At 38.6% G+C, this 26,545-nt stretch overlaps 1 protein-coding gene and 1 pseudogene across 3 annotated transcripts in view; both read left to right on the forward strand.

Moving 5' to 3' along the window:
- The window catches only part of IGSF11 (immunoglobulin superfamily member 11), a 146,032-nt gene that overhangs the window by 102,024 nt on the left and 17,463 nt on the right, over positions 1–26,545 (forward strand). For 2 of the 3 annotated variants that reach the window (XM_057546163.1, XM_028166451.2), the window contains 3 exons: positions 10,287–10,450; positions 12,563–12,770; positions 15,510–15,665. In XM_057546163.1, the coding sequence (XP_057402146.1) occupies positions 10,287–10,450; positions 12,563–12,770; positions 15,510–15,665 (528 nt within the window). The remainder of the gene's footprint in view (positions 1–10,286; positions 10,451–12,562; positions 12,771–15,509; positions 15,666–26,545) is intronic. The other variant, XM_057546164.1, reaches the window with a different exon arrangement.
- LOC102998077 (tetratricopeptide repeat protein 19, mitochondrial-like) lies at positions 21,464–22,271 on the forward strand (annotated as a pseudogene).

Here is a 26,545-nt window from a genome sequence, read left to right on the forward strand (position 1 = left end):
TATACTTTTGATCACTTGAAAAGTGACAAAGGGGCATGCTAATGTAGAATGTGAGCATTGGTTCAGTACAAGGCCTTGGCCTCCCTCTGGACCTCTGTCTCATCTCTGGGCCTGCTCTTTGGAACTATACCTGAGGAAATCATTCCTATACCTGGGTCCCCTGGCGTGCTGTTTGCCATTGGCATACTTCCTGAGGGATGTTTGTGGCTGAAGAGGAGGAGCCAGTGAGAAAGCACTACAGTGGCATTTAAAGGGGCACCATAATACCATGGAAATACAATACTGTGATATCGTGGGACATGTATGGGGCTACAGTGCTCCAGTCAGAAGATGAGGATGTGTAATTTTATGGTAACCTGCCTTTGTGTACCAACCATAAAGTATGCATATTGTTTACAGAGACTTGGCAGTGGTTCTGTAAATTGATTAATGTCGATGACCAGTGCATAATAAAGCCGTCTACACTGATCAAATTAACCAGATATTTACTCTTCATTTAGTTTAGTGCTGTGTTGATGGCCAAAACCTAATTTAATGTCAGTTAACACAAACATTGTTTTTTAGTTAAAATGGCAGTTAAAATTATATAACAATAACAATTGTAAAGATAATTTCACCTGATTAAAATTTGCTTAAAATATGAAGAGAAAGTGATTTCCTTAAAAATTACTACAGTAAAATAAATAGCTAGTGGGAAGCAGCTACATAGCCCAGGGAGATCAGCTCGGTGCTTTGTGACCACCTAGAAGGGAGGGATAGGGAGGATGGGAGGGAGACGCAAGAGGGAGGAGATATGGGGATGTATGTATATGTATAGCTGATTCACTTTGTTATAAAGCAGAAACTAACACACCATTGTAAAGCAATTATACTCCAATAAAGATGTTAAAATAAATTTAAAAAATAAAATATTTAAAACTTAAAAAAAATAAAAAATAAAAATCACTGCAATGTTAGACACTTGTGTTATTCCATAATTTCCTTCAGGAAACAAGTATAGCATAGAATTTTTGTTTTGTTTTTTTGAAATTTATTTTAGTCTGATAGAACTACAAAACTTAATTTGAACAGGTTAGATGGATTTTGTAATTTTTATATGCACGAAACAGCACTTATGAAATCATATGGGAATCATATAAGCCAATAGGCATTATGTGACCGCTGATATTAACATTTGGGGCAAAAGGACAGCATAGGTCCTCCAAAATGCCATAAGATCCTGTTGATGGTTTGCTGACCATATTCCTGGAGGGAAGTGTTCTGGCAGTTGGGCTGATCCTGAAACATGAACACACACGCTCCATAGACATCAGCAAACACTCTATTTCGACATCTCAGTTAGATTCTTGTGCCAGTTCTGCTTCTGAACTTCAGGTGTTCTGGCTCTGATGGATTTGTAGGGGAGGGCTTGTGTCCTCTGAGTCTAGCCAATCACTGTAAAATGTCCTTTGTCTCTTCTCTTGGCTATGCAGTGTGGATGATCCCTCTTCAGACTTCTAAGGATTCTTTGCTGCCAGCTTCTTTTCCTCTAACATGTACCTCTTGGTCTGAGAAAATGTGAATTTCTTCTTGCTTTAAATCTTGGGAAATAGAGGTCTAAAGAAAGAGTATACACAACCGTTATTTATGGTTTCAACTCCTGGGAGGAAACAGGGCCATGTGCTTTATGTCTTTCTTGTTTAATTGCTAGGAGTCATTCAGAATTCATGAGTTGACTTAATTTTTCTTGGGTGAACGTACTAAGAAAAGATTCAAGTCTGCAAAATGCTGCCAATTCAACTCTTAAATTATGCATTTTACATGTAAATATTGCAAATTGTAAGATATTTTAAATGAATTTTTAATTCAGTATTTAGCATTAAAGTTTAAATTCCTGCCCAGAATTTCAAACATGGAAATACACTCTAACAGGAAATAGGGTTTTTAGTTTTTTGTTTTTTTTTAATAAAATAGAAAAAAAGAAGCATTTAAAATGTGAAACACACCCATTTCCTTCCTTCTTACTCTTTCTAAGAAATTCTCAATTATATTCAGTTGAATCAGTATGTTAAATAGGAATCCTGAGACACAATCACAAAGCAACTTTTTGTCTTCCACATCTTTTAAAATTTATTCAAGATCCAGTTTTTCTTTTTCTAGATGAAAATTTAAGCAGGTTACACAACTTTTCTAATCATTCTTAGGTTAAAAATAAAGCAAAGTGGGCTTCCCTGGTGGCACAGTGGTTGAGAGTCTGCCTGCCAATGCAGGGGGCACGGGTTCGAGCCCTGGTCTGGGAAGATCCCACATGCCACGGAGCAACTGGGCCCGTGAGCCATAATTACTGAGCCTGCGTGTCTGGAGCCTGTGCTCCGCAACAAGAGAGGCCACGATAGTGAGAGGCCCGTGCACCGCGATGAAGAGTGGCCCCCGCTTGCCACAACTAGAGAAAGCCCTCGCACAGAAACAAAGACCCAACACAGCCATAAATAAAATAAAATTTAAAAAAAAAAAAAAAGCAAAGCAAGAAAATCTCAATTTATGCAGAGAAATATATGTGTAGTTCTCAGAAAGCCAGTGACCCACCCTCTAGTCCAGAGGTCTGCCTCCAGCTTCTTTCTCCTGGAAGGCTCATTAGACAGCCCTCTGGGACAGAATCTAAGGGAACCCACATGTGATCCATTCAGATGCCCTTTGCCCTGACATATTCAGGGAAGGTAGCCCCTTTTGCTGGGTGGGAATGGAATGGAACTTATAGCACACCACAGCTCTCCACAAAATCTGTTTCCAGACATTCATGCCTGACCCATTTATTCTCTGTGTAGTCCTAGAAGTTATATAGCCAGTTTTCAGCTGTCTTTGTACAAATCCTTCACGGTAGTTGATCTTAAAACTCGCTTTGAACGGGCATCATCAGAAAATCTACAAACAACAAATGCTGGAGAGGGTGTGGAGAAAAGGGAACCCTCTTGCACTGTTGGTGGGAATGTAAATTGATACAGCCACTATGGAGAACAGTATGGACGTTCCTTAAAAAACTAAAAATAGAACTACCATACGACCCAGCAATCCCACTCCTGGGCATATACCCTGAGAAAACCATAATTCAAAAAGAGTCATGTACCAAAATGTTCATTGCAGCTCTATTTACAATAGCCAGGACATGGAAGCAACCGAAGTGTCCACCGACAGATGCATGGATAAAGAAGATGTGGCACATATATACAATGGAATATTACTCAGCCATAAAAAGGAACGAAACTGAGTTATTTGTAGTGAGGTGGATGGACCTAGAGACTGTCATACAGAGTGAAGTAAGTCAGAAAGAGAAAAACAAATACCGTATGCTAACACATATATATGGAATCTAAAAAAAAAAAAGGTCATGAAGAACCTAGGGGCAAGACTGGAATAAAGATGCAGACCTACTAGAGAATGGACTTGAGGATACGGGGAGGGGGAAGGGTAAGCTGGGACAAAGTGAGAGAGTGGCATGGACGTATATGTACACTACCAAATGTAAAATAGATAGCTAGTGGGAAGCAGCCGCATAGCCCAGGGAGATCAGCTCGGTGCTTTGTGACCACCTAGAGGGGTGGGATAGGGATGGTGGGAGGGAGAGAGATGCAAGAGGGAAGAGGTATGGGGACATATGTATATGTATAACTGATTCACTTTGTTATAAAGCAGAAACTAACACACCATTGTAAAGCAATTATACTCCAATAAAGATGTTAAAAAAAAAAAACCCAAAAAACAAAAACTCACTTTGAATGGGCATCATCAGAAAATCTACAAACAACAGATGCTGGAGAGGGTGTGGAGAAAAGGGAACCGTCTTTCACTGTTGGTGGGAATGTAAATTGATACAGCCACTATGGAGAACAGTATGGAGGTTCCTTAAAAAACTAAAGATAGAATTACCGTATGACCCAGCAATCCCACTACTGGGCATATACCCAGAGAAAACCATAACTCAAAAAGACATATGCACCCCAATGTTCATTGCAGCACTATTTACAATAGCCAGGTCATGGAAGCAACCTAAATGCCCATTGACAGATGAATGGATAAAGAAGATGTGGTACATATATACAATGGACTATTACTCGCCATATAAAGGAATGAAATTGAGTCATTTGTAGAGACATGGATGGACCTAGAGACTGTCATACAGAGTGAAGTAAGTCAGAAATGGAAAAACAAATATCGCCTATTAACGCATATATGTGGAATCTAGAAAAATGGTACAGATGAACCGGTTTGCAAGGCAGAAATTGAGACACAGATATAGAGAACAAATGTATGGACACCAAGGGGAGAAAGCGGGGGATGGTGGTGATGGTGGTGGGATGAATTGGGAGATTGGGATTGACATATATACACAAATATGTATAAAATAGATAACTAATAAAAAATAGCTTTTAAAAAAACTCGCTTTGATATCTCATATCTTATATCTGACATTTTAAGGTGTTGGATGACTTTCAAAATTATCTTTCATAGAGAATTCTGATAGCTAAAGAGCAAAATAGACTTTTTATGTCAAGTTCTGTATACATGAGACTGAGAGTAGAGCAGATATATTTACAAATAAATTGAGTTTTTATTGCTCAGTGTTGGTTCTGTTGGTGAAGAACTATCTTTTCGCCTTAATCATACTACAAGTAATCGTATCATTTGTTTTCAGAGTTATGGTCTGTGGAAGAGTTTGGAATAGTAGAAAATATACTCTATCGGAAGTCAGAAGAAATAGGTCCTATCTTAAGACCTTTGGCAAGTCTATCTCTTTGGACCTAGTATCTTTGTGTGCAAATTGAATTAGATCAATTAAGCAATATATATTTATTGAGTTCATATTGTGTGCTTACAGTAATGGAGTTACTCTGGAGTTAATGTACCTCACAGTATTCCGAGGATGTTATCTTAAATAATCACACTGATGAAAATATGATTACAAGTTTGAATAGTGTTCAGAATAACAAGAACACTGCTTTATGAGACCCTGACCTAAGCTGAGGGGTCAGGAAATGCTCGTCTGTGAGAAGGTAGCACTTGAGCTAATATGAAGAATGAGTAGGAGGTAATATATTAAGTAAAAGATTGGGTGTGGAACAGAGCAAATCAGAGGAGAGACAGAGGACAGAGCGAAGGCTGTGATGGAAGTAGTCAAGAGAAATTTTATTGGTAAAATGGATCAGATTTGATCGTGGACTGGGTTTGGGAGATGATGAGAGAGTAGAAGGAATCAAGAAAGATTTCTAAATTTCTGACTTGTCTAACTTGATGGCTAGTTGAGCCATTTGCTAGCACAGGGAATTCTAAAAAGGAACCAGATATACAGGGGACGCAGGCATGATGGGGAAGATCAAAAGTCTGATCTTGGATGAGTTATCTTTGAGATTTCTGTGTGGAGATGTCTAGGAGGCAGTTGTATATAAGAGGAGAGGTTTGGGTTAGTTAAATTTGGAAGCCATTGCCTTGTATATGAGAAATGAACCCATGATAGTGAATGAGAGTCTGAAGGGAGAGAGTTTAGAATAAGAAAAGACAGCCGATTGAGGAATGCCAACATTTAATAGCTGGGTAGAGAAGGGAGAAACAGCAGAAGAGACTGAGAAGTATCCAGAGATATGGAAGGAAAACCAGAAGTAAATTACATCACTGAAGCTAAGGGAAAGCTGTGTTTCAAGAAGGAGAGGGGAATGGTTATCACTGCTAGATGCTACTGAGAGTCCAAGAATGAATTCAAGAGTCATGGAGCCATCAGGAGGTCTCTGGGAAACCTAGGGAGAACTATGTTAAGAAGTAATGGTGGCAGGAGTGGATTGAAGACTAAATGTAGAAGAGTCTGGAGAGAGGGCAGTCCCTGGAGGGAACTGTGGGGTGGAGGGAGGGAGGAATTTTGTTCTAAGTGGAAATACTTGAGTATGTTTAAATGCTGTCAGGAAGTCTCCAGTGCAGAGCAAGAGGCTGAGGCTATAAGAGAGGGGACAGTCTATGATAAGGTTACTAAGGAGGCCAAGAGGGTGAAATATAAATTATGCTCACCTGAGAGGCTGACCTTAGATGAACTTCTCTAATCTAAGAGGAGAGAAGAAGAAGAGGGTAAGGCAGATCAAAGCTGACTTGGAAGCAGGAAGTTGAGGGAGTTTTTATCTGATGGCTTTATGTAAAAGTCCATACTAACTTAAAATTTGGTGATTGTATAGTATAGTAGTGATGATAAAAACAGACATTTATGGACTGATTTCTGTGTGTTATGTGTGGTCTTTAAGTATATGTTCGCTGTAGATAAACTGTCTGGATTTGAATCCAGAGCTTACCATCTCCTTGAGCTATGTGACCTGTAGCTGGTTTTTATTCTCTCTGGGCCTAAATTTCTTATGGATAAGAAATTATATATGAGGTATAAGATACTTTATAGTATTAAATGAGTTTGTGTGTGTATACGTGTATGTACATGTAAATGTTTACATATAGTGCTTCATGTGGACTCGCTATGTGGTCAGTGTGCCCTAAATGTCAGCTAGCAATAGTGGTGTGGTAATAGTCACTGTCAGCCGTCAGCATCTGGTATTGCCCTCATCATACCCTTCTAACGATGTGATGATGGTATTAGCCCTATTTTATAGGTGAGGCAATGGAATCAGAGAATAAGTGACTTATTTGAGGCCACACAGTTAAGTAGATGAAAGAGCCAGATTTCAAACTAGACCTATCCAGCTTCAAACCCATACTTTTACAAGTTCTGAAAGCAGCTTATCTAGAGTATTTATTCTGCACCTATCTCAATGCTTGAGATTTCAGGGTTAACCTTATGTAAAAATGTGAGATAAATAAAGTCAGTATTTCACAGCTTCTGCCACCCTGGAGGCCTGCCCTCTGCCAGCAGACCTGCTGTTTTCCTCAGCTCCCACCCCGATCCTGTGAATCTACTCTTCCTTTACTGGAATCCTATCGTATTTTGGTAGTTTTCCCATCTACATCTTTATCTTTCATTCTTAGTCTATCTTGCCCTTTTTTTCTTTTTAAAATTTGTATCAAAGATTGTGTGAGTTCAGCTTAAAATTAGTAAATTGAGGGTGGGGGGTATATGTTACCCTGTATAGTTAGTTTAAGGGGCGGCGTATTCCCTACACTTCTTCCTTGGAGTATTATCTGAAGAATGAAGTGATGGAGGTTTTTTGCCAGTTTGGTTTCCACACTTACTTTTAAAAATCTCCATTGCATTTATTGATCATAACAAATATCCTCCATTAACCCACTTCTACCCATGAGGTGACTTCTTCCTGCCATTGCCTGTTCCATGCTCAAGTAACCTCCACTTTCTGCCTCTTAGCACCTGAGGTTCATTCAACTTTCCTTTTTAAAACTTAGAGACTTTCCCTAATGTTATTTAACTTAGAGACTTTTCCTGATGTTATCAAGTGCTTTATATTCTACCACAGATGGCTCATTTTATGAAACATTTTATCCTGTAAATTTAACTCCTAAGAGCGTCATTGGACTGTATGTGAAGAGCACAAAGTTTTATGGAAGGAAGGTGTTATGTATATTTTTTAAACAAATTGTAATCATAACAGTATGTTATTGTGTTATTTTTTTGGGCGAACTGAGGTAATATCACTTCAAAATAAAACGGTTTGAGATACTGCCATGGACTTAATGTATTTTTCATAGTTAGAATAGCTTCTTTATTGGATCCCTCTGACCTATTTTAATCTCCTGTTATTCCCATATTGTACTATAGTCCCAGGGGGCAGGCATTCTTTTCAGAAGAGATAACAGTTGATTTTGACTTGTCAGGAGTTAGCTCTGGTAAGTTACTGTTTTCTTTTTTTTGAATTTTAATAGCAATACTGAGGTGTAATTTACATTCCAAAGAACTCACCCATTTAAAGTATAAAATTCGGGCTTCCCTGGTGGCGCAGTCGTTAAGAATCCACCTGTCAGTGCAGGGGACACGGGTTCGAGCCCTGGTCTGGGAAGATCCCACATGCCGCAGAGTAACTAAGCCCATGCGCCACAACTACTGAGCCTGTGCTCTAGAGCCTGGGAGCCACAACTACTGAAGCCCGCGTGCCTAGAGGCCGTGCTCCGCAACATGAGAAGCCACTGCAATGAGAAGTCTGCACACCGCAGCGAAGAGTAGCCCCCGCTCGCTGCAACTAGAGAAAAGCCCGTGTGCAGCAACGGACACCCAACACAGCCAAACATAAATAAATAAAGTTTATTTTTTTAAAAAAGTATAAAATTCAATTATTTTTAGTAAATTTATACAACCATCAAAACAATACAGTTTTAGAAGTTTTCCATTGCATTAGAAAGTTCCATTGAACCTATTTGCATCAGTCCCTTTTCCCTTCTCTCTTGCCCCATGCAGCCACTGATTTGCTTCCTGTCTCTATAGATTTGCCTTTTCTGGACATTTCATATAAATGGAATAATACAGTATGTAGGCTTTTGAATCTGCCTTCTTTCACTTAGCAAAATGTTTTTGAGAGGCTCATCTTTGTTGTAATATGTATCAGTAGCTTGTTGCTTTTTATTTCTGAATAGTATTTCATTGCATGGATATACCACATTTTGTTTATCCATTCATCAGCTGATGGATATTTGTATTATTCCCATTTGGAAGTATGATACCAGTAATGCTGTTATAAGCATTCATGGTCTTTGTGTGGGCATATATTTTCATTTTACTTGGGTAGATTCCTAGGAATGGAATTTCTGGGTTATATGGTAAGTTTGTTCCATGTCTGTGTTAAACTTTCTAAGAAACTGAAACTATTTTCCGAAGTGACTGTACAATTTTACATTTCCACCAGCAGTGAATGAGGAGGATTCCAGTTTCTCTACATCCTTGTCCAGCACGTGGTTTTGTCTTGATTATAACCATTCCACTGGATGTGTGATGATACCTTATTGTGGTTTTAATATGCAGTTTCATAGTGAATAATAATGTTGAGCAGCTTTCCATGTGCTTGTTATTAACCTTTGTTGAAATACATACTCAGATGTTTTGCCCATTTAATATTAGGTTGTTTGTCTTTTTATTATTGAGTTATAATCGTTCTTTATATATTCTGTATACAAGTCCTTTATCAGATATGTAAGTTACAAATGTTTTTTCCCAGTCTATACCTTGGCTTTTTATTTTTTTAATTAACTCTTTTGAATCACAGAAGTTTTTAAAAATTTTAATCAAGTCCAGTTTATTAATTGTTTTCTTTTATGGTTTATGGTCCTGGTGACATAACTAAGACCACTTTGACTAATCCAAGGCCGCAAAGGTTTTCTTCTATGTTCATTTCTAGAAGTTTAATAGTTTTAGCTCTTACATTTAGGTCTGTGATACATTTTGAGTCGATTTTTGTGTATGCTGTGAGGTAAGGGTCTGAGTTAAATTTTTTGCATATTAATATTGAATTGTTCGAGAATCATTTTTGAAAAGACTATTTTTTCCCTCATTTAATTGTCTTGTACCTTTCTTGAAAAGCATTTGATCATAAATAAATAGGGTTTATTTCAGAACGATCAATCCTGTGCCATTTGTCTGGTGCTCTGTCCTTATGCTAGTATTACACTGTCTTGATTGCTATAGCTAATTTATAGCAAATTTTGAAATCAGATAGTGTAACGTCTCCAAATTTGTTCTTGTTTTTCAATATTCTTTTAGCTATTCTAGTTCTTTGCCTTGTCATGTGTTTTAGAATTAGCTTGTCAATATCTGCAAAAAGCGTGCGGCGATTTTGATTGGCATTGCTCTCCATCGTAGATCTATTTGGAGAGGATTGGCATCTTAACAGTGTTGATTCTTCCAACCCATGAACATTGCATATCCATTTATTTAGTCTTATTTGATTTTTCATCAGCATTTTATAGTTTTCAGGATATAGATCCTGAGCATATTTTGTTGGATTTATATATAAGCATTTAATTTTACAGTGTGTTATTGTGTAATGATTCTTTAAAATACTTTCAGTTTATTTCTTATCCCTCATCACCATTAAAGCTTTGCTTAGACCCTGTCAGTTGAATTCTCCCAATCTGTATTTGAATCTGGCAAATATCAGATAGTGTCTTACAAAATAGAATAAGTGTCTTCTAATATTTTTCCTTTACAGTTTCTAAGAAGTAAAAGGTTGAAAAATTTTTATTATTTTGACTCAGTGAGTGGTCAAAAGTGGTGTTTAGTAAGACTGTCATGTCAGTCTGTTTACATTACTGATAATATAAAACACACAGACCTTTTCGGAAGAGATTTGGTCTATCATATAACCTCTTTTTTCCTCCTTCTATAGGTGTTGCAGCTTCCCTGGAAGTCTCCGAGAGCCCTGGGAGTGTCCAAGTGGCCCGGGGTCAGACAGCAGTCCTGCCCTGTACTTTCAGTACCAGCGCCGCCCTCATTAACCTCAATGTCATTTGGATGGTCATTCCTCTCTCCAACGCGAACCAGCCTGAGCAGGTACTTCTGTTCCATCCTGTGCTGCCTCTGAAATTTTAATCTTTTCACAAGAGGTGGGTAGGAAAGCATCTTGAGTACATATTTGATTTCTAGAATAAGGTGATACTTCCACTGAACCTAAGCTGTTTTAAGTCCTACTCCTGCATTATTAGTCAACTATCAGAAGAAGCTATCCTCTTCGTAAAAGATTTTTTTTTTTTTAATTAAGAGATGTCAAGGGGATCCTTCTGAGGATTTTATGTAGGAACCTGGAATTTCATCAAAACACATTGCTGACAGGAAATACCGAGACAGAAAAAGCAAAGTATATTTTGACAGGGAGGGACTAGCACTAACATAGGTGGATGAGAGAGTACTTTTTAAAGATAGTGATAGGGCTTCCCTGGTGGCGCAGTGGTTAAGAATCCGCCTGCCAATGCAGGGGACATGGGTTCGAGCCCTGGTCTGGGAAGATCCCACCTGCCGCGGAGCAGCTAAGCCCGTGCGCCACAACTACTGAGCCTGCGCTCTAGAGCCCGCGAGCCACAACTACTGAGCCTACGTGCCACAACTACTGAAGCCCACACGCCTAGAGCCCATGCTCCGCAACAAGAGAAGCCACCACATTGAGAAGCCCGTGCACCACAACTACTGAGCCTGCACTCTAGAGCCCGCGAGCCACGACTACTGAAGCCTGCACGCCTAGAGCCCACGTTCCGCAACAAGAGAAGCCACTGCAATGAGAAGCCCGTGCACTGCAATGAAGAGTAGCCCCCGCTCGCCACAACTAGAGAAAGCCCACGCGCAGCAATGAAGACCCAATGCAGCCAAAAATAAAAATAAATTAATTAAAAATAAATAAATAAAGATAGTGATAATATTAAGGAAGTAACATTAGGTAGTACTTGATTTTTTTGGTTAATTGCACAAGTATTTTAAAATAAACAAAGCCAGGCACACTAGATCTCTTCCAAGAGTCTCAAATAAATTAGGGTACGTGAAAATAGAAGCTACTATCTAATAAGGTGTATCAGTTGTAGGTAAAAGATCCCATAATATGCGATACCCACTGCAAAAAATAATCCTTGGAAAATTAGTGAATTGTGACCATGACTATACCTTCATTCCCAAAATTAACTTATTTCTGTTATGAAGCTTTTTGGCTTCAGTAAGCTTTTTACTACCTAAAAATATTTGATAAGCTGAGTTTTCTGATAGGAAATTTAAATTGATATATTTAACAGGAACCTCTTCTATTTCCTTAATCCATGGAACTTTAATAATTAGACTGAGCCTTTGAGATCGTTTTGTTCAGCTTCATCATTTTAGGAGTCAGTGACAGAGGCAACCAAAGACTTGACCACAGTCTGCCAGACATTTAAGGTAGAGCTAAGATAAAACCAGGTACCTCACTCTCAGCCCAAGGGGCTTTTTGCAGTACCACTCTGAGTCCTCTCCCATGAAGAGTTAACTTTGGTAAAGAAATGGACATAGATAAGCAATCATGGACTCATAACTCTTCTTCCCTTTTATGGCGTTCACTTATATTCAGTCTATAACTGTGAGCTATCATTTTGTGACCTGGTAAGCATGAGAATGGCAGTGTTCATTTTTTTTAACATTTTTTCTGGAATTAATTTTTTGCACTGGTAAAAGTATTTATGAACTAATAGTAAGGTATCATAAAATGCACTTTCTATATTCTGTTGAGTTAGGTAAGGATACGATGTTATTCCAGTTTGGTATGTAAGAATTTAGACCCCCTGATATCTACAGATAAGTGCTGTAGTACAAAGTTGGTGACCTAGAGGGGTGGGATAGGGAGGGTAGGAGGGAGGGGATATGGGGATATATGTCTACATATAGCTGATTCACTTTGTTATGCAGCAGAAACTAACACAACATTGTAAAGCAATTATACCCAATAAAGATGTTAATAAAATAAAATAAAATGAAATGAAAAAGAAAAAAAAAGCCCAACAAATAATTAAAAAAAAAAAGTTGGTGACAACTCTAATATTAGAAATATAATTTTCCAATGTTTGGTATAGTCTGCTGTTTACTAGATAGTTATTGTTATGTGTCTAGAAGGAGATGCCGTGGCCAATTTATTTCTTTTGCTTTCCTTTGCAGGTCATTCTGTATCAAGGTGGACAGATGTTTGACGGTGCCCCCCGGTTCCATGGTAGGGTAGGATTTACAGGCACCATGCCAGCCACCAATGTCTCTATCTTCATTAACAACACCCAGCTATCAGATACAGGCACCTACCAGTGTTTGGTTAACAACCTTCCAGATAGAGGGGGCAGGAATATTGGGGTCACCGGTCTCACAGTTTTAGGTGAGTGACAGGAAATGTTGCAGGTACTTTGGCTTTACTCACGAATTTACTCTCAAGCATGTTTACTTCTGCCAGTTTTTCTGTACTCTCTTTCTGCTTGCGTCCTTTTCCTGTCCTCTCTCCTTTCGGCTCCATCTGGACTCTGCTTCTCCATGCTTTGTCCACATAGTCTCCCCACCCATTACTCCATTTCAGGTGGCTCTCGAAAGCTTACTTGTTAAATGACTTTTCCTCAAGGTGGAGAAAGGTGGTATAAAATACCATCAAAAATGGCCTCTCACTTTTCCTAGCTTTTATAGGATAGGGCTTATTGTTGAGAGCAAATTAAATCAAGAACAATTGATTATAAGCAGGGAGCAGGGGTTTTAGCACATGTGAGAATAAATTTACTACTACTTCATATCTATGTAATGCTGAGTAGGCCCCCGACAGTTCTAAGCTTTCACCTCTTGTCCTGGAAGAATTTTAATAATACTTCCTTTTACTCTCAAAAGTATCCTTGTTTGAACGAGAAATTATATGAGCAGTTTGGTCTTAATACCGAGATCAAATAGATTTAGAGTCTTTTCCAAGGTTTTATAGACCATGAACAACAATAAAGTTTAGCTTAAAATTTAGGTCTCTGTACTCAAACCAGTATTCGTTCTATTATACCATACAGATAGACTATCTCATGCTAAATTAAATTCATTCTGAGCACGTTTTATTTCTCACTTCCGCTGCTCCTGAAATAAAGCGCTGCCTCCTAAATGGGTACTTGTGGTAGAAGTGGCTAAATTCAGTTCATCTGGGGAGGATGAGAAGTACTTAGAGAAGCCTGATGCTCTGGCCTGTCCTTCATCCTACTGAAGTCCAGAATCGACTCCAGGATTCCTTGGTACATTCTCCCCCTTTTCCCTTCCACTGTTGAGTCACTTGAAGATACCAGTGTTGGGGGTTCTTGCCATTTTCCTTCTTTGGACAAGAAAATGCTATAGCCCTGGCGCCTTGTTCTCCCAGTCTTCAAACAGAATAAGAAAACCAAGGACAAGTGGGAGATTTCTGTCCTAGAACTATTATTCATTCAAATATATTAAAATTATATAGACTTTAAAGCACTCTGAGTAGTGAATACAGAGTACTATTGGAATTTAACATTATTTTGATGCTTACACCTGTAGTTTAGGTAGTGAGCTTCCCACATGAGCCACATTTATTTTTTCATTTTTTAAAGGAAGAAAAAAACCCTGTAATTTACCTTATAGTTACTACTACCTTCAAATAATTATTTTGGCTTTCCCCTCACAGCCTCATGGTGGCCATGTTTAAAGCAGTAAATTGAGATTGGTTTATCTCATCACAGCAGTTAAGATTCCCTGAGATTTTTCAGTCTTTCTCCCTAACCCTTTCATTGTTCTCTCTTCCCCCACCCATCTTCTTTGCTGGTTCCTCTGTGTAGTGCATTCATTTTCCACTCATTCATTCATTTTTGCAAGGTTGAACACATTTATTAAAAAGTCATTAGCATTGCAAGTGCATCATCACTTGTATTTAAACTCTACTGTATGCATTACCCAATATGAGAATCCAAGCCATGGGCTTAGTTTATATTTTTATTTGCTTGCTTTTTCACTATAAACTATCACCTTCTTCCTTTAGTATTCTTTTTTTGTGCGTAATTTTTTGTTTCACATCCTTTGTGTCCTTATCTGTCTTAGTGATTATAAAATGTCCATTGCATTACTATCAAGTAGTAGATATACTTGAACCTTGCTCTGACTCCTCCCACCATAAAACAGAAGTTGGTATAATGTTGGTGTGTCTGGTTTTGTTTGTAAAGTAACAAAGAACTATGGTAAGGTGGTCTTAGCCGAGAGTAGCCGGCAGGGTAAGTGGATGCTGTTCCTTGAAATATCTTCTTTACAAGGGGGCTCTTTCATCAATTAAAAATTTTAATTGTGGTAAAATATAACAAAATTTACCATCTTAGCCAATTTTTAAGTGAACAGTTTAGTATATTCACATTGTTGTGCAACCAATCTCCGGAACTTTCTTCAACTTGCAAAAATAAAACTCTGCTCATTAAATGACATTTCTCCCTCTGCTCAGCAGCTGGAAACCACTGTTCTATTTTCTTTTTCTATGAATTTGAGTACCCTAGGTGCTGCATATAAGTGGAATCATGCATTATTTGTCTTCTTATAACTGAATTATTTCACTTAGCGTGTTCTCAGGGTTCATCCATGTTGTAGCATGTGTCAGAATTTCCTTACTTATCAAGGTTAAATAATATTCCATTGTATGTATACACTATATTTTGTTTATCCTTCCATCCCTCTATGGACACTTGGGTTGTTTCCACCTTTTCGCTATTGTGAATAATGCTGCTCTGAACATGTGTGTATTCAGTAATGCTTTTAAAAGCAATGTGTTGACATGAAGGATCTTAAGAATTCTTCAAATACTTCTTTGGAGGAAGAATAGTGAAACTAAAACCATAAGATATCTTAAAAATATAATCAGAGGGTGTTGCCCCTTTTACATATTTGCTCCCTGCCAGCTGAAGTTGTAGGCCCTGCACCTATGGCCAAACCTGTGCATCGTACATACCATTCACTGGCTTTGCTCATGAGGTAGTCTTCTGGTATGTGTCCCCAAAACAGTGTTACCTGAGGTTCTAGTGCTGAATGTTGATGTCTCCTCGGTCATCATTTGGCTCATGGTAAATGTATTCTTTATTGCTTACCCTTCCTATTATAGTTCCTCCTTCTGCCCCACACTGCCAAATCCAAGGACCCCAGGATATCGGCAGCGATGTCATCCTGCTCTGTAGCTCAGAGGAAGGCACTCCTCGACCAACTTACCTTTGGGAGAAGCTAGACAGTAGCCTCCAACTACCCCCAACAGCCACTCAGGGTATGTACGGTGTTGCTTCACCCATTTAATTCATTATCATGGAAAATTCTCACTCACAGGCTCACAAAGTAATTGACTTTAATAGAGCTTGAAAAATAACACACTCTATTTGTAACTGCTGAAAAAGCTATCTGGATCGTTTTGTGTTTTCAACTTTAAAGAGAATAAAAATATCTCCTTTCATCTTCGCAATGCTGCCTTTATGAAATATATCTTATCCAGTGGTAACTATATATGGAAATTCTGTCCCTTTGTAGTGAAGACTTAAAATAGCTAATTGGTAGTTTCCTTGAATTGTTAACTGTAAGACAAGCCTTGAAGTTTATAACTGAGAATCTACTTCCTACTGAAGAAACAACTGCCTAATTTAGTATGAGAAACATCAGCATGGTCATGAGAGGGTTAATCATCCTGTTTTCAGCCTCAAGTCTAATTAGAGGAGGAAGATGGGAAAGAGAACAGGAAAAGGCCTCAGATCATGGGAGATCCAGGAGTTGATCACACCAGATAGGTAAAGATGGAGGAGGCATGAGTATCACCGATGGTTTTCTGCATGTAAATCCAGCTGCTTAAATTTGATATTAAAGGAAACACCCTTGAAAAATTGAGGAAAATTTATGAAATGAGGGAAATTACAGAATTATATATGTAATTTTTATTTCAAGAGAATAAAATTTAGCAGTCTTGTGTGTTGTATCATCTCTGATACAGAGCATGTCTCTTCTAGCATTCTCAGGGCAGATTTGCAAATCTTAACTTAAGGAGTTGGCAGTTAGTGGAGAGGTCCCAAACAACCTTAGTTATGCCTGATTAGTTTGAATCATATTTTTGGTATAGACCTGTCATGGAAAGGAAAGTCCTAAGTTGTATGGTGAAGTTAGACATTAAAGAACCAGGATCACCAGCCTCTTAAGAGCTTTTAAGTTTCCTCTAAGAATCCCCACAGAAATTATTAATGGACCTTCCCATCACTTTTTAGTTAACCTAGCCCAGTATTATTTTAAAAAACTTCTTTTCAACATAATAACTTTTGGGTTACTCTAATAATGATCACTGCAATGCTGTTGTTCCCTACTGATTGTTCATTGCTAGATGTTTTAGCCATACTGTGGGCTAAATAGCTTTTTTTTTTTTTTTGGTGGACTAATCTGTTAATAGTACCATTGTAAGTGGCATGTTTAAATTAGCTCTTGTCTTGAAATCCTGAAAACTATATTCAAGTTCTAGATTTTCCAGTAACTATTTCTGTGACAGTTCACCTCTTTGTTGCCTTTTTGTAAAATAAGGCGATTTAACAATATCATCTCCAAGGTCCTCTGTATCAGCATTAAGATTCTATGATTTAAAAAAAAAAGATGGCACCCCAGTGAGAGCCAGGCAGGGAGAGAAAGCCAGAGACGGTGCCCACCAGGCAGCAAATCTAGCTAAGCGCTACCTCGGATGCCTGCCCTTCAGGCCGAAGCTCCAGGACAAGCAGACCGGCCTCCCCGACACGAGGTCTGGGCGCCCAGTGACTGCTTTGCACTGGTCCCTGGAGCAGCATTGCCTTTGAAGATATGTATGTGTTGCTAACAAATGACTGACTCTGGACCTGAACAATGGAAGCCACAGAATGAACGACGTACCTGAGCAAGTCACACTATCAGTTCTGTTGGAGAGACCTTCAAGATGGCGGAGGAGTAAGAGGTGGAGATCACCTTCCTCCACACAAATACATCAGAAATGCAACTAAATGTGGAACAGCTCCTACAGAACACCTACTGAACTCTGGCAGAACCTCAGACTTCCCAAAAGCCATGCGACTGACAGGGTCTTGGTGCTCCGGCCGGGTGTCAGGCCTGTGCCTCTGAGGTGGGAGAGCCGAGTTCAGGACATTGGTCCACCAGAGACCTCCCGGCTCTATGTAATATCACACAGCGAAAGCTCTCCCAGGGATCTACATCTTAACGCTAAGACCTAACTCCTCTCAACAAACAGCAAGCTCCAGTGCTGAGCACCCCATGCCAGACAACTAGCAAGACAAGAACACAGCCCCGCCCATTAGCAGAGAGGCTGCCTAAAATCATAATAAGGTCACAGACACCCGAAAACACACCACTGGACACGGTCCTGCCCATGAGAAAGACAAGATCCAGCCTCATCCACCAGAACACAGGCACTAGTCCCCTCCACCAGGAAGCCTACACAACCCACTGAACCAACCTTAGCCACTGGGGGCAGACACCAAAAACAATGGGAACTACAGACCTGCAGCCTGCAAAAAGGAGACCCCAAACACAGTAAGTTAAGCAAAATGAAAAGACAGACAAATACACAGCAGATGAAGGAGCAAGGTATAAACCCACCAGACAAAACAAATGAAGAGGAAATAGGCAGTCACCTGAAAAAGAATTCAGAGTAATGATAATAAAGATGATCCAAAATCTGGGAAATAGAATGGAGAAAATACAAGAAACATTTAACAAGGACCTAGAAGAACTAAAGAGCAAACAAACAATGATGAACAACACAATAAATGAAATTAAAAATTCTCTAGAAGGAATCAATAGTACAATAACTGAGGCAGAAGAACGGATAAGTGACCTGGAAGATAAAATAGTGGAAATAACTACCGCAGAGCAGAATAAAGAAAAAAGAATGAAAAGAATTGAGGACAGTCTTAGAGACCTCTGGGACAACATTAAATGCACCAACATTCGAATTATAGGGATCCCAGAAGAAGAAGAGAAAAAGAAAGGGACTGAGAAAATATTTGAAGATTATAGTTGAAAACTTCCCTAATATGGGAAAGGAAATAGTCAATCAAGTCCAGGAAGTGCAGAGAGTCCCATACAGGATAAATCCAAGGAGAAACACGCCAAGACACATATTAATCAAACTATCAAAAATTAAACACAAAGAAAATATATTAAAAGCAGCAAGGGAGAAACAACAAATAACATACAAGGGAATCCCCATAAGGTTAACAGCTGATCTTTCAGCAGAAACTCTGCAACCCAGAAGGGAGTGGCATGATATATTTAAAGTGATGAAAGGGGAAAACCTACAACCAAGATTACTCTACCCAACAAGGATCTCATTCAGATTCGACGGAGAAATTAAAACCTTTACAGGCAAGCAAAAGCTAAGTGAATTCAGCACCACCAAACCAGCTTTACAACAAATGCTAAAGGAGCTTCTCTAGGCAGGAAACACAAGAGAAGGAAAAGACCTACAATAACAAACCCAAAACAATTAAGAAAATGGTAATAGGAACATACATATCAATAACTACCTTAAATGTAAATGGTGTAAAGGCTCCAACCAAAAGACCTAGACTGGCTGAATGGATACAAAAACAAGACCCGTATATATGCTGTCTACGACAGACCCACTTCAGACCTATGGACACATACAGATTGAAAGTGAGGGGATGGAAAAAGATATTCCATGCAAATGGAAATCAAAAGAAAGCTGGAGTAGCAATTCTCATATCAGACAAAATGGACTTTAAGATAAAGACTATTACAAGAGACAAAGAAGGACACTACATAATGATCAATTCAAGAAGAAAGTATAACAATTGTAAATATTTATGCTCCCAATATAGGAGCACCACAATACATAAGGTAAATGCTAACAGCCATAAAAGGGGAAATCAACAGTAACACAATCATAATAGGGAACTTTAACGCCCCACTTTCACCAATGGACAGATCATCCAAAATGAAAATAAATAAGGAAACACAAGCTTTAAATGATACATTAAACAAGATGGACTTAATTGATATTTATAGGACATTCCATCCGAAAACAACAGAATACACTTTCTTCTCAAGTGCCCATGGAACATTCTCCAGGATAGATCATATCTTGGGTCACAAATCAAGCCTTGGTAAATTTAAGAAAATTGAAATCATATCAGGTGTCTTTTCCGACCACAATGCTATGAGACTAGATATCAATTACAGGAAAAAATCTGTAAAAAATACAAACACATGGAGGCTAAACAATACACTACTTAATAACCAAGAGATCACTGAAGAAATCAAAGAGGAAATCAAAAAATACCTAAAAACAAATGACAATGAAAACACGATGACCCAAAACCTATGGGGTGCAGCAAAAGCAGTTCTAAGAGGGATGTTTATAGTAATACAATCCTGCCTCAAGAAACAAGAAACATCTCATATAAACAACCTAACCTTAAACCTAAAGCAATGAGAGAAAGAAGAACAAAAAAACCCCAAAGTTAGCAGAAGGAAAGAAATCATAAACATCAGATCAGAAATAAATGAAAAAGAAATGAAGGAAACGATAGCAAAGATCAATAGAACTAAAAGGTGGTTCTTTGAGAAGATAAACAAAATTGATAAACCATTAGCCAAACTCATCAAGAGAGAAAGGTAGAAGACTCAATAGAATTCGAAATGAAGAAGGAGAAGTAACAACTGACACTGCAGAAATACAGAGGATCATGAGAGATTACTACAAGCAACTATATGCCAATAAAATGGGCAACCTGGAAGAAATGGACAAATTCTTAGAAAAGCACATCCTTCTGTGACTGAACTTAGAAGAAATAGAAAATATAAACAAACCAATCACAAGCACTGAAATTGAGACTGTGGTTAAAAATCTTCCAACAAACAAAAGTCCAGGACCAGATGGCTGCACAGGCGAATTCTATCATACATTTAGAGAAGAGCTAACACCTTTCCTTCTCAAACTCTTCCAAAATTTAGCAGAGGGAGGAACACTCCCAAACTCATTCTATGAGGCCATCATCACCCTGATACCAAAACCAGACAAAGATGTCACAAAGGAAGAAAACTATAGGCCAGTATCACTGATGAACATAGATGTAAAAATCCTCAACAAAATACTAGCAAACAGAATCCAACAGCACATTAAAAGGATCATATACCATGATCAAGTGGGTTTTATCCCAGAAATGCAAGGATTCTTCAATATATGCAAATCAATTAATGTGATACACCATATTAACAAATAGAAGGATGAAAACCATATGATAATCTCAATAATTGCAGAAAAAGCTTTCGACAAAATTCAGCACCCATTTATGATAAAAACTCTCTAGAAAGTAGGCATAGAGGGAACTTACCTCAACATAATAAAGGCCACATATGACAAACCCACAGCCAGCATCATTCTGAATGGTGAAAAACTGAAACCATTTCCACTTAGATCAGGAACAAGACAAGGTTGTCCACTCTCACCACTATTATTCAACATAGTTTTGGAAGTTTTAGCCACAGCAATCAGAGAAGATAAAGAAATAAAAGGAATCCAAATCAGAAAAGAAGAAGTAAAGCTGTCACTGGTTGCAGATGACATGATACTATACATAGAGAATCCTTAAAATGCTACCAGAAAACTACTAGAGCTAATCAACGAATTTGGTAACGTAGCAGGATGCAAAATTAATGCACAGAAATCTCTTGCATTCCTGTACACTAATGATGAAAAATCTGAAAGAGAAATTAAGGAAACACTCCCATTTAGCATTGCAACAAAAAGAATAAAATACCTAGGAATAAACCTACCTAAGGAGACAAAAGACCTGTGTGCAGAAAACTATGACACTGATGAAAGAAATTAAAGATGATACCAACAGATGGAGAGATATACCATGTTCTTGGATTGGAAGAATCCAAATCATTGTGAAAATGACTATACTGCCCAAAGCAATCTACAGATTCAGTGCAATCCCTATCAAACTACCAATGGCGTTTTTCACAGAACTAGAACAAAAAATTTCACAATTTCACAACTGCTGCGGCTGGCAGTTGTGCATCATGAAAGATGAGCCAGAAGAGGCGAAGCTAATTTTGCATGATGCTCTTCATCTTGCCTATAAGAGTGATAACAAGAATGCCATCACTTTTACACTTATGATTTGATGGCCAACTTATCATTTATACGGGGTCAGCTTGAAAATGCGGAAAAACTTTTTAGAACAGCAATGAGTTACTTGCTTGGAGGGGCCATGCAACAGGAAGACAATGCAATAATACAAATCTCTCTAAAGCTGGCCACTACTTATACTGCTCAGGATAGACAGGAATTGGCTCTTGCTGGCTATAATTCTGCATTTCAGCTCTAGAGGAAAAAATTGAAAGAGAAAAGGAATTATCAGAAGACACTTTGTCAGTGGAAGAAAAAGCCAACACCCACCTCCTCTTGGGCATGTGCCTAGACACCTATGCCCGCTACCTTCTGTTCTCCAAGCAGCCATCACAGGCACAAAGGATGTATGAAGAAGCTTTACAGATCTCTGAAGAAATACTAGGAGGAAGACACCCACAGACCATCGTGCTGCTGAGTGACCTGGCCACCACCCTGTATGCACAGGGCAGCTCCGACGAGGCTCGTGTTCACGCGCAGAGGGCGTCAGACCTGGTGAGACAGGTGGAGCACCCTGAGCTCCACGTGCTGCTCAGTAATCTGGCTGCAGCCCTGACGCACAGAGAACGATATGCACAAGCAGAAGAGATCTACCAGGAAGCACTGAAGTGAGCAAAGCTGAAAAGAGATGAGGTTTCTGCGCAGCACATCTGGGAAGAGCTGGCTGAGCTGTCAAGAAAAGGTAGACCTTTGTTGTAAAGTTACCAAGCTCTAGACCCCTTTTTGTTGTAGGGAACGCCTAGTAACACCTCTTATTCCAGTCCCAGCGGCACCCTGATCATTGGCTTAAATCCTTTGTCCTTGATACTCAAGTCCCCTCAACTTAGCCTTGGTGGAGGACAAGCTGTATACACTGTATACACGTCCACTTTTGTTGTGCAAAGAAAACTTTCACCCCCGCCTGATTCTGCTTCTAAGGACAGGTGTCAGTTGATGCTTTCCGTTGTAACAGATGGTTGATGAGGTGCTGTCCATGCTGGTCCGAGTATAGCTCTAGATTAAGAGAGGCCAGTTTCCCTCTGGGGTAGAGTCTGGTATTTCAGCCAGGCATCTCTCCCATAAGATTTTTGTCCACCGATTTGCTGCCTTCTCTTATTTTATCAATACCTGGCAGACCAGAGCTACCGGTCTCATGGCAAAGGGGGATGACAGTGAGTTATTTTCTCTTATCATCTATCTCCTGAAGCCCAGTGTGGGATTTAATGTATAAAAAAGTAATATCTTGGCCTGCCACCAGCATCCAGCATGAAGTTTTAAAGTGGGAATTAGGCACTTGAAAGTATAGTGCCCATTTGATTATAAATAAAAGCGAACTGTATGTTTTTGTATGTATCTGGTTATATACAACTATGAAAAAAGGAGGGCAAGGAATGATGACCTCCTGCATCCCTGCTCTCTGAGCATTCACTCCTCTGCATCCGGTCACAGGTGTCCCCAAACCCTCTGACTCCAAGTGGGGCCCTATAGGTGTAGTGTTGAAAGCTTCCCAGTTGCTCTGATGTGTCCGACTGGTGCTGTAGAAGAACCAGTGCCCTGGACCCTAGCTCTGGCTTTTGGAGTTTGGGTTTCAGTATCTTCGTGTGTAGTGAGATTCTCTCTTAGCCCTGGGAGAATGCATTCGGTGGATGTCCTTACCTGGATAGGCTGCTGTGTTGAGAGCTTTATCACACTGCCTCAGAGTGTGTAAAGTACACAACACGGGGGGCATCAATGATGTTTTCACCCCAGCAGTTCTGCAATTCTTCTAGGTACCATGAAGGAACACTGTTGTTGCTGATATGCCTTTGGTGGGGGTGTGGGCAGGATAAACTGATACTTCGGGTTCCTGTGTACATACTGGGAGAACCCTTTCATAATAAACTAGGCACTCTGCAATAAAATAAAGAAATAAATAAATAAAATAAAATTATGTCGCAATAAAAGTTACCAAAAAGTTGTCCTCATATAGTTTACATGTGGATACTAGATACTGAGTAAATTTAGAATCAGCATCCTGTGGAGGTATACTTTGATTTTATACAGAGGAATAATAAAGTGGATTTAGTATTGTTCTTTTGGTATATAAAACTTTGAATTCTAAAATAAGTGAAAACTATGTTCGATGGATATTATCTGAAGCAAAATATAGCAGTCTGGGCAGTGTCTCATTAGGCCTGTATAGTTGGCCCAGGTCCCATTAAGTGGAAACGTAATACATGAGACAGTTCATCAGCCTCTGCATCAGTGGGTTCTCAACCAGGGACAGTTTCATTTGGCAGTGTCTGGAGACATTTTCGGTTGTCACAGCTGGGAGGAAGGTGCTACTGGCAGCTAGTAGGTAGAGGCCAGGGATGCTGCTGAACATCCTATATGCACAGGTCAGCCGCCACAGTAAAGACTTATCCAGCCCCAGATGTCAACAGGTGAATTAAATTAATAGATTTTTCAAACATTAAAACAGCCTTGCATTTCTGGAATAAAGTCTATTTGTGATGAGTTTTTAATAAATTGCTAATATGCAGTATGCTAATATTTTAATAGAACTTTCTCATCTGTGATCATAAGTGAGAATGGCCCATATTTTTCTGTCTTGTGTTATCCTTGGTTGAATTTTAGTAGCAGATGATAAAATGAGTTGGGCAGTTCTTCCTCTTTTTCTATTCTCTGAAACAGTACAAATAAGATAGAGGTGTTTTAGGACAAAGAAGACAGTGTGTTTGGCATGGAGTAAGCAAGGCAGAGAATAGTAGGAGCTATTTTGTCCACTTACAGGTGCTACAATGGGGGTATGTATACATATATATTTCTTAAAATTTATATTTGTTAGTCGTATTATTCAAATACTTTATATCTTTACCAATATTTTATTTGTTTCAGCTAATATTTTATGTGAGAGATTTGTTTAAAAATCACATAGTAGGATTGTGGATTTGTCAATTATGCCTTCTTTTTTTTAACCTATCCTGGGCCTCTGTTACTTATAGGTTGTTATATCTCACTGATTCTCTATGCTTAATATGCATTTTTGTGTTATTTTAACTGATATTAAAACCCCTGTAGTAGCTTTCTTTGGTTAATTCTTATTGTTATGTTTCTCTTTTATGGTTCATTTACTTTCGGGTTTCCATGCTTTATGTTTTAGGTGTATCTCTTGTAAACAGCATGTCTGGATCTAGTTTGGTTTCCAGTCTACAATCTGAGAACATTTTTCCTTTGATTGATTGAATCCATTTACATTAATTTTGATACTGGATATACTTAAGTTAATTTCTAATACCATATTTTATGTTTTCTATTTACCCAGCTTTTTCTTTTACACTCTATCCCATACCTTCTACTGATTATTTCAATGTTCTTTATAAATTATGCATTTTTCCTTCATGGTTCCTAAGAAATCTTCTGTTGTCCTTATCCTTTCATAATTTAATGCAGTGAAGAGAGATGATTAACTCTCCTGCTTGCTTGAGAACTCTGGGCAGAAGCTGGTAATGGAGATCATAGATGGAACATCTTAACTATCACTGTAGTCCAACACTATCATGTTACAAGGGAGGAGACTGAGGCCCAGAGAGGATACCAGGTTTGCCCAAAGTCCACTGATAGAAAGCACTCCCATTCTCCTGCCAGGCTGGGAAGCCTCAGGAATCTTGATTCTCCTTCTTGAACTCCCACTCTGTTTCCCTTCCCAGTGAGAGTGTGTCCATTTTTCTCTCATGGGGAGCAGAAAAGTCTTCAGCCACCTAATTTGCCCAATAAACAGGGGCTTATTTCCTCTTCATCGAGATGTTATTCTGACCAAAGATAAGACTTCCCCTTTATTTTGCCCTCAGACATAAAGAAGCTAGTCCTATGTAGTGTTCATTACTCCCTCTTCTGAAAAAATTAAATATGAGCGATTATCATAACTGTATTCATTTGTTCATACATTCATCCATTCTTTTAGTGTGTGTGTGTGTGTGTGTGTGTGTGCGTGTGTACACATACACAGACACAACACTTATTCTGTGCAACTGCTTTAGGGTAGAGTGTTGGGGAAGGTAAAGGAATATAAAAATAAAGAGATATATCTCCACTCTAGAGTTCACTGTCTAATGGGGGAGACCAATATAAAGAGATAACTACAGTGCTATGTATTTAATGCTATAAAAGTGTTTATAGTGCTATAAAGTTAAAATGATAGAAGTATTAATTCTCCCTGAAGAGTTTAGGAAGGACTTTATAGGGAATGAAATTCCTGAGAAGAAAAGGATCTTAAGGGATGAGTAGATGTTTTACCAGGTAAAAGCGGTTATTATCAATAGAGAGAACCATGCATGCAAAATCTTACAAGCATAAAAGTTTGACTTTTTTGTTGAAGTATAGTTGATTTACAATGTTACATTAGTTTCAGATATACAACATAGTGATTCAATATTTTTATAGATTATACTCCATTTAAAGTTATTATAAAATATTGGCTATATTTCCTGTGTTGTACATTACATCATTGTATCTTTTTTTTTTTTTTTATACCTTGTAGTTTGTACCTCTTAATTCCCTTCCCCTTCCTTGACCCTCCACCAACCACTTTCCCCACTGGTAACCACTAGTTTGTTCTCTGTATCTCTGAGTCTGTTTTGTTATGTTCATTCATTTGTTTTATTTTTTAGATTCCATATATAAGTGAAAACATACAGTTTTTGTCTTTCTCTGTCTGACTTACCTCACTGAACAATACCGTCCAGGCCCATCCATGTTGTTGCAAATGGCAGAATTTCATTCTTTTTTATGGCTGAGTATTCCTCTGTGTGTGTGTGTGTGTGTGTGTGTATTCCCCCCCGCCACATCTTCTTTATCCTTTCATCTGTTGATGGACATTTAAGTTGCTTCCATATTTTGGCTATTGTAAATAATGCTGCTATGAACATTAGGTTGCATACATCTCTTTTTTTTTTTTTTTAAAGGGCAGCGGCTTAAGAAGAATCCACCTGCTTTCTTTTTTTTTTTTTAAAGAT

This window comes from Balaenoptera acutorostrata, chromosome 4 (assembly GCF_949987535.1).
Source record: "Balaenoptera acutorostrata chromosome 4, mBalAcu1.1, whole genome shotgun sequence".
NCBI lineage: Eukaryota > Metazoa > Chordata > Mammalia > Artiodactyla > Balaenopteridae > Balaenoptera > Balaenoptera acutorostrata.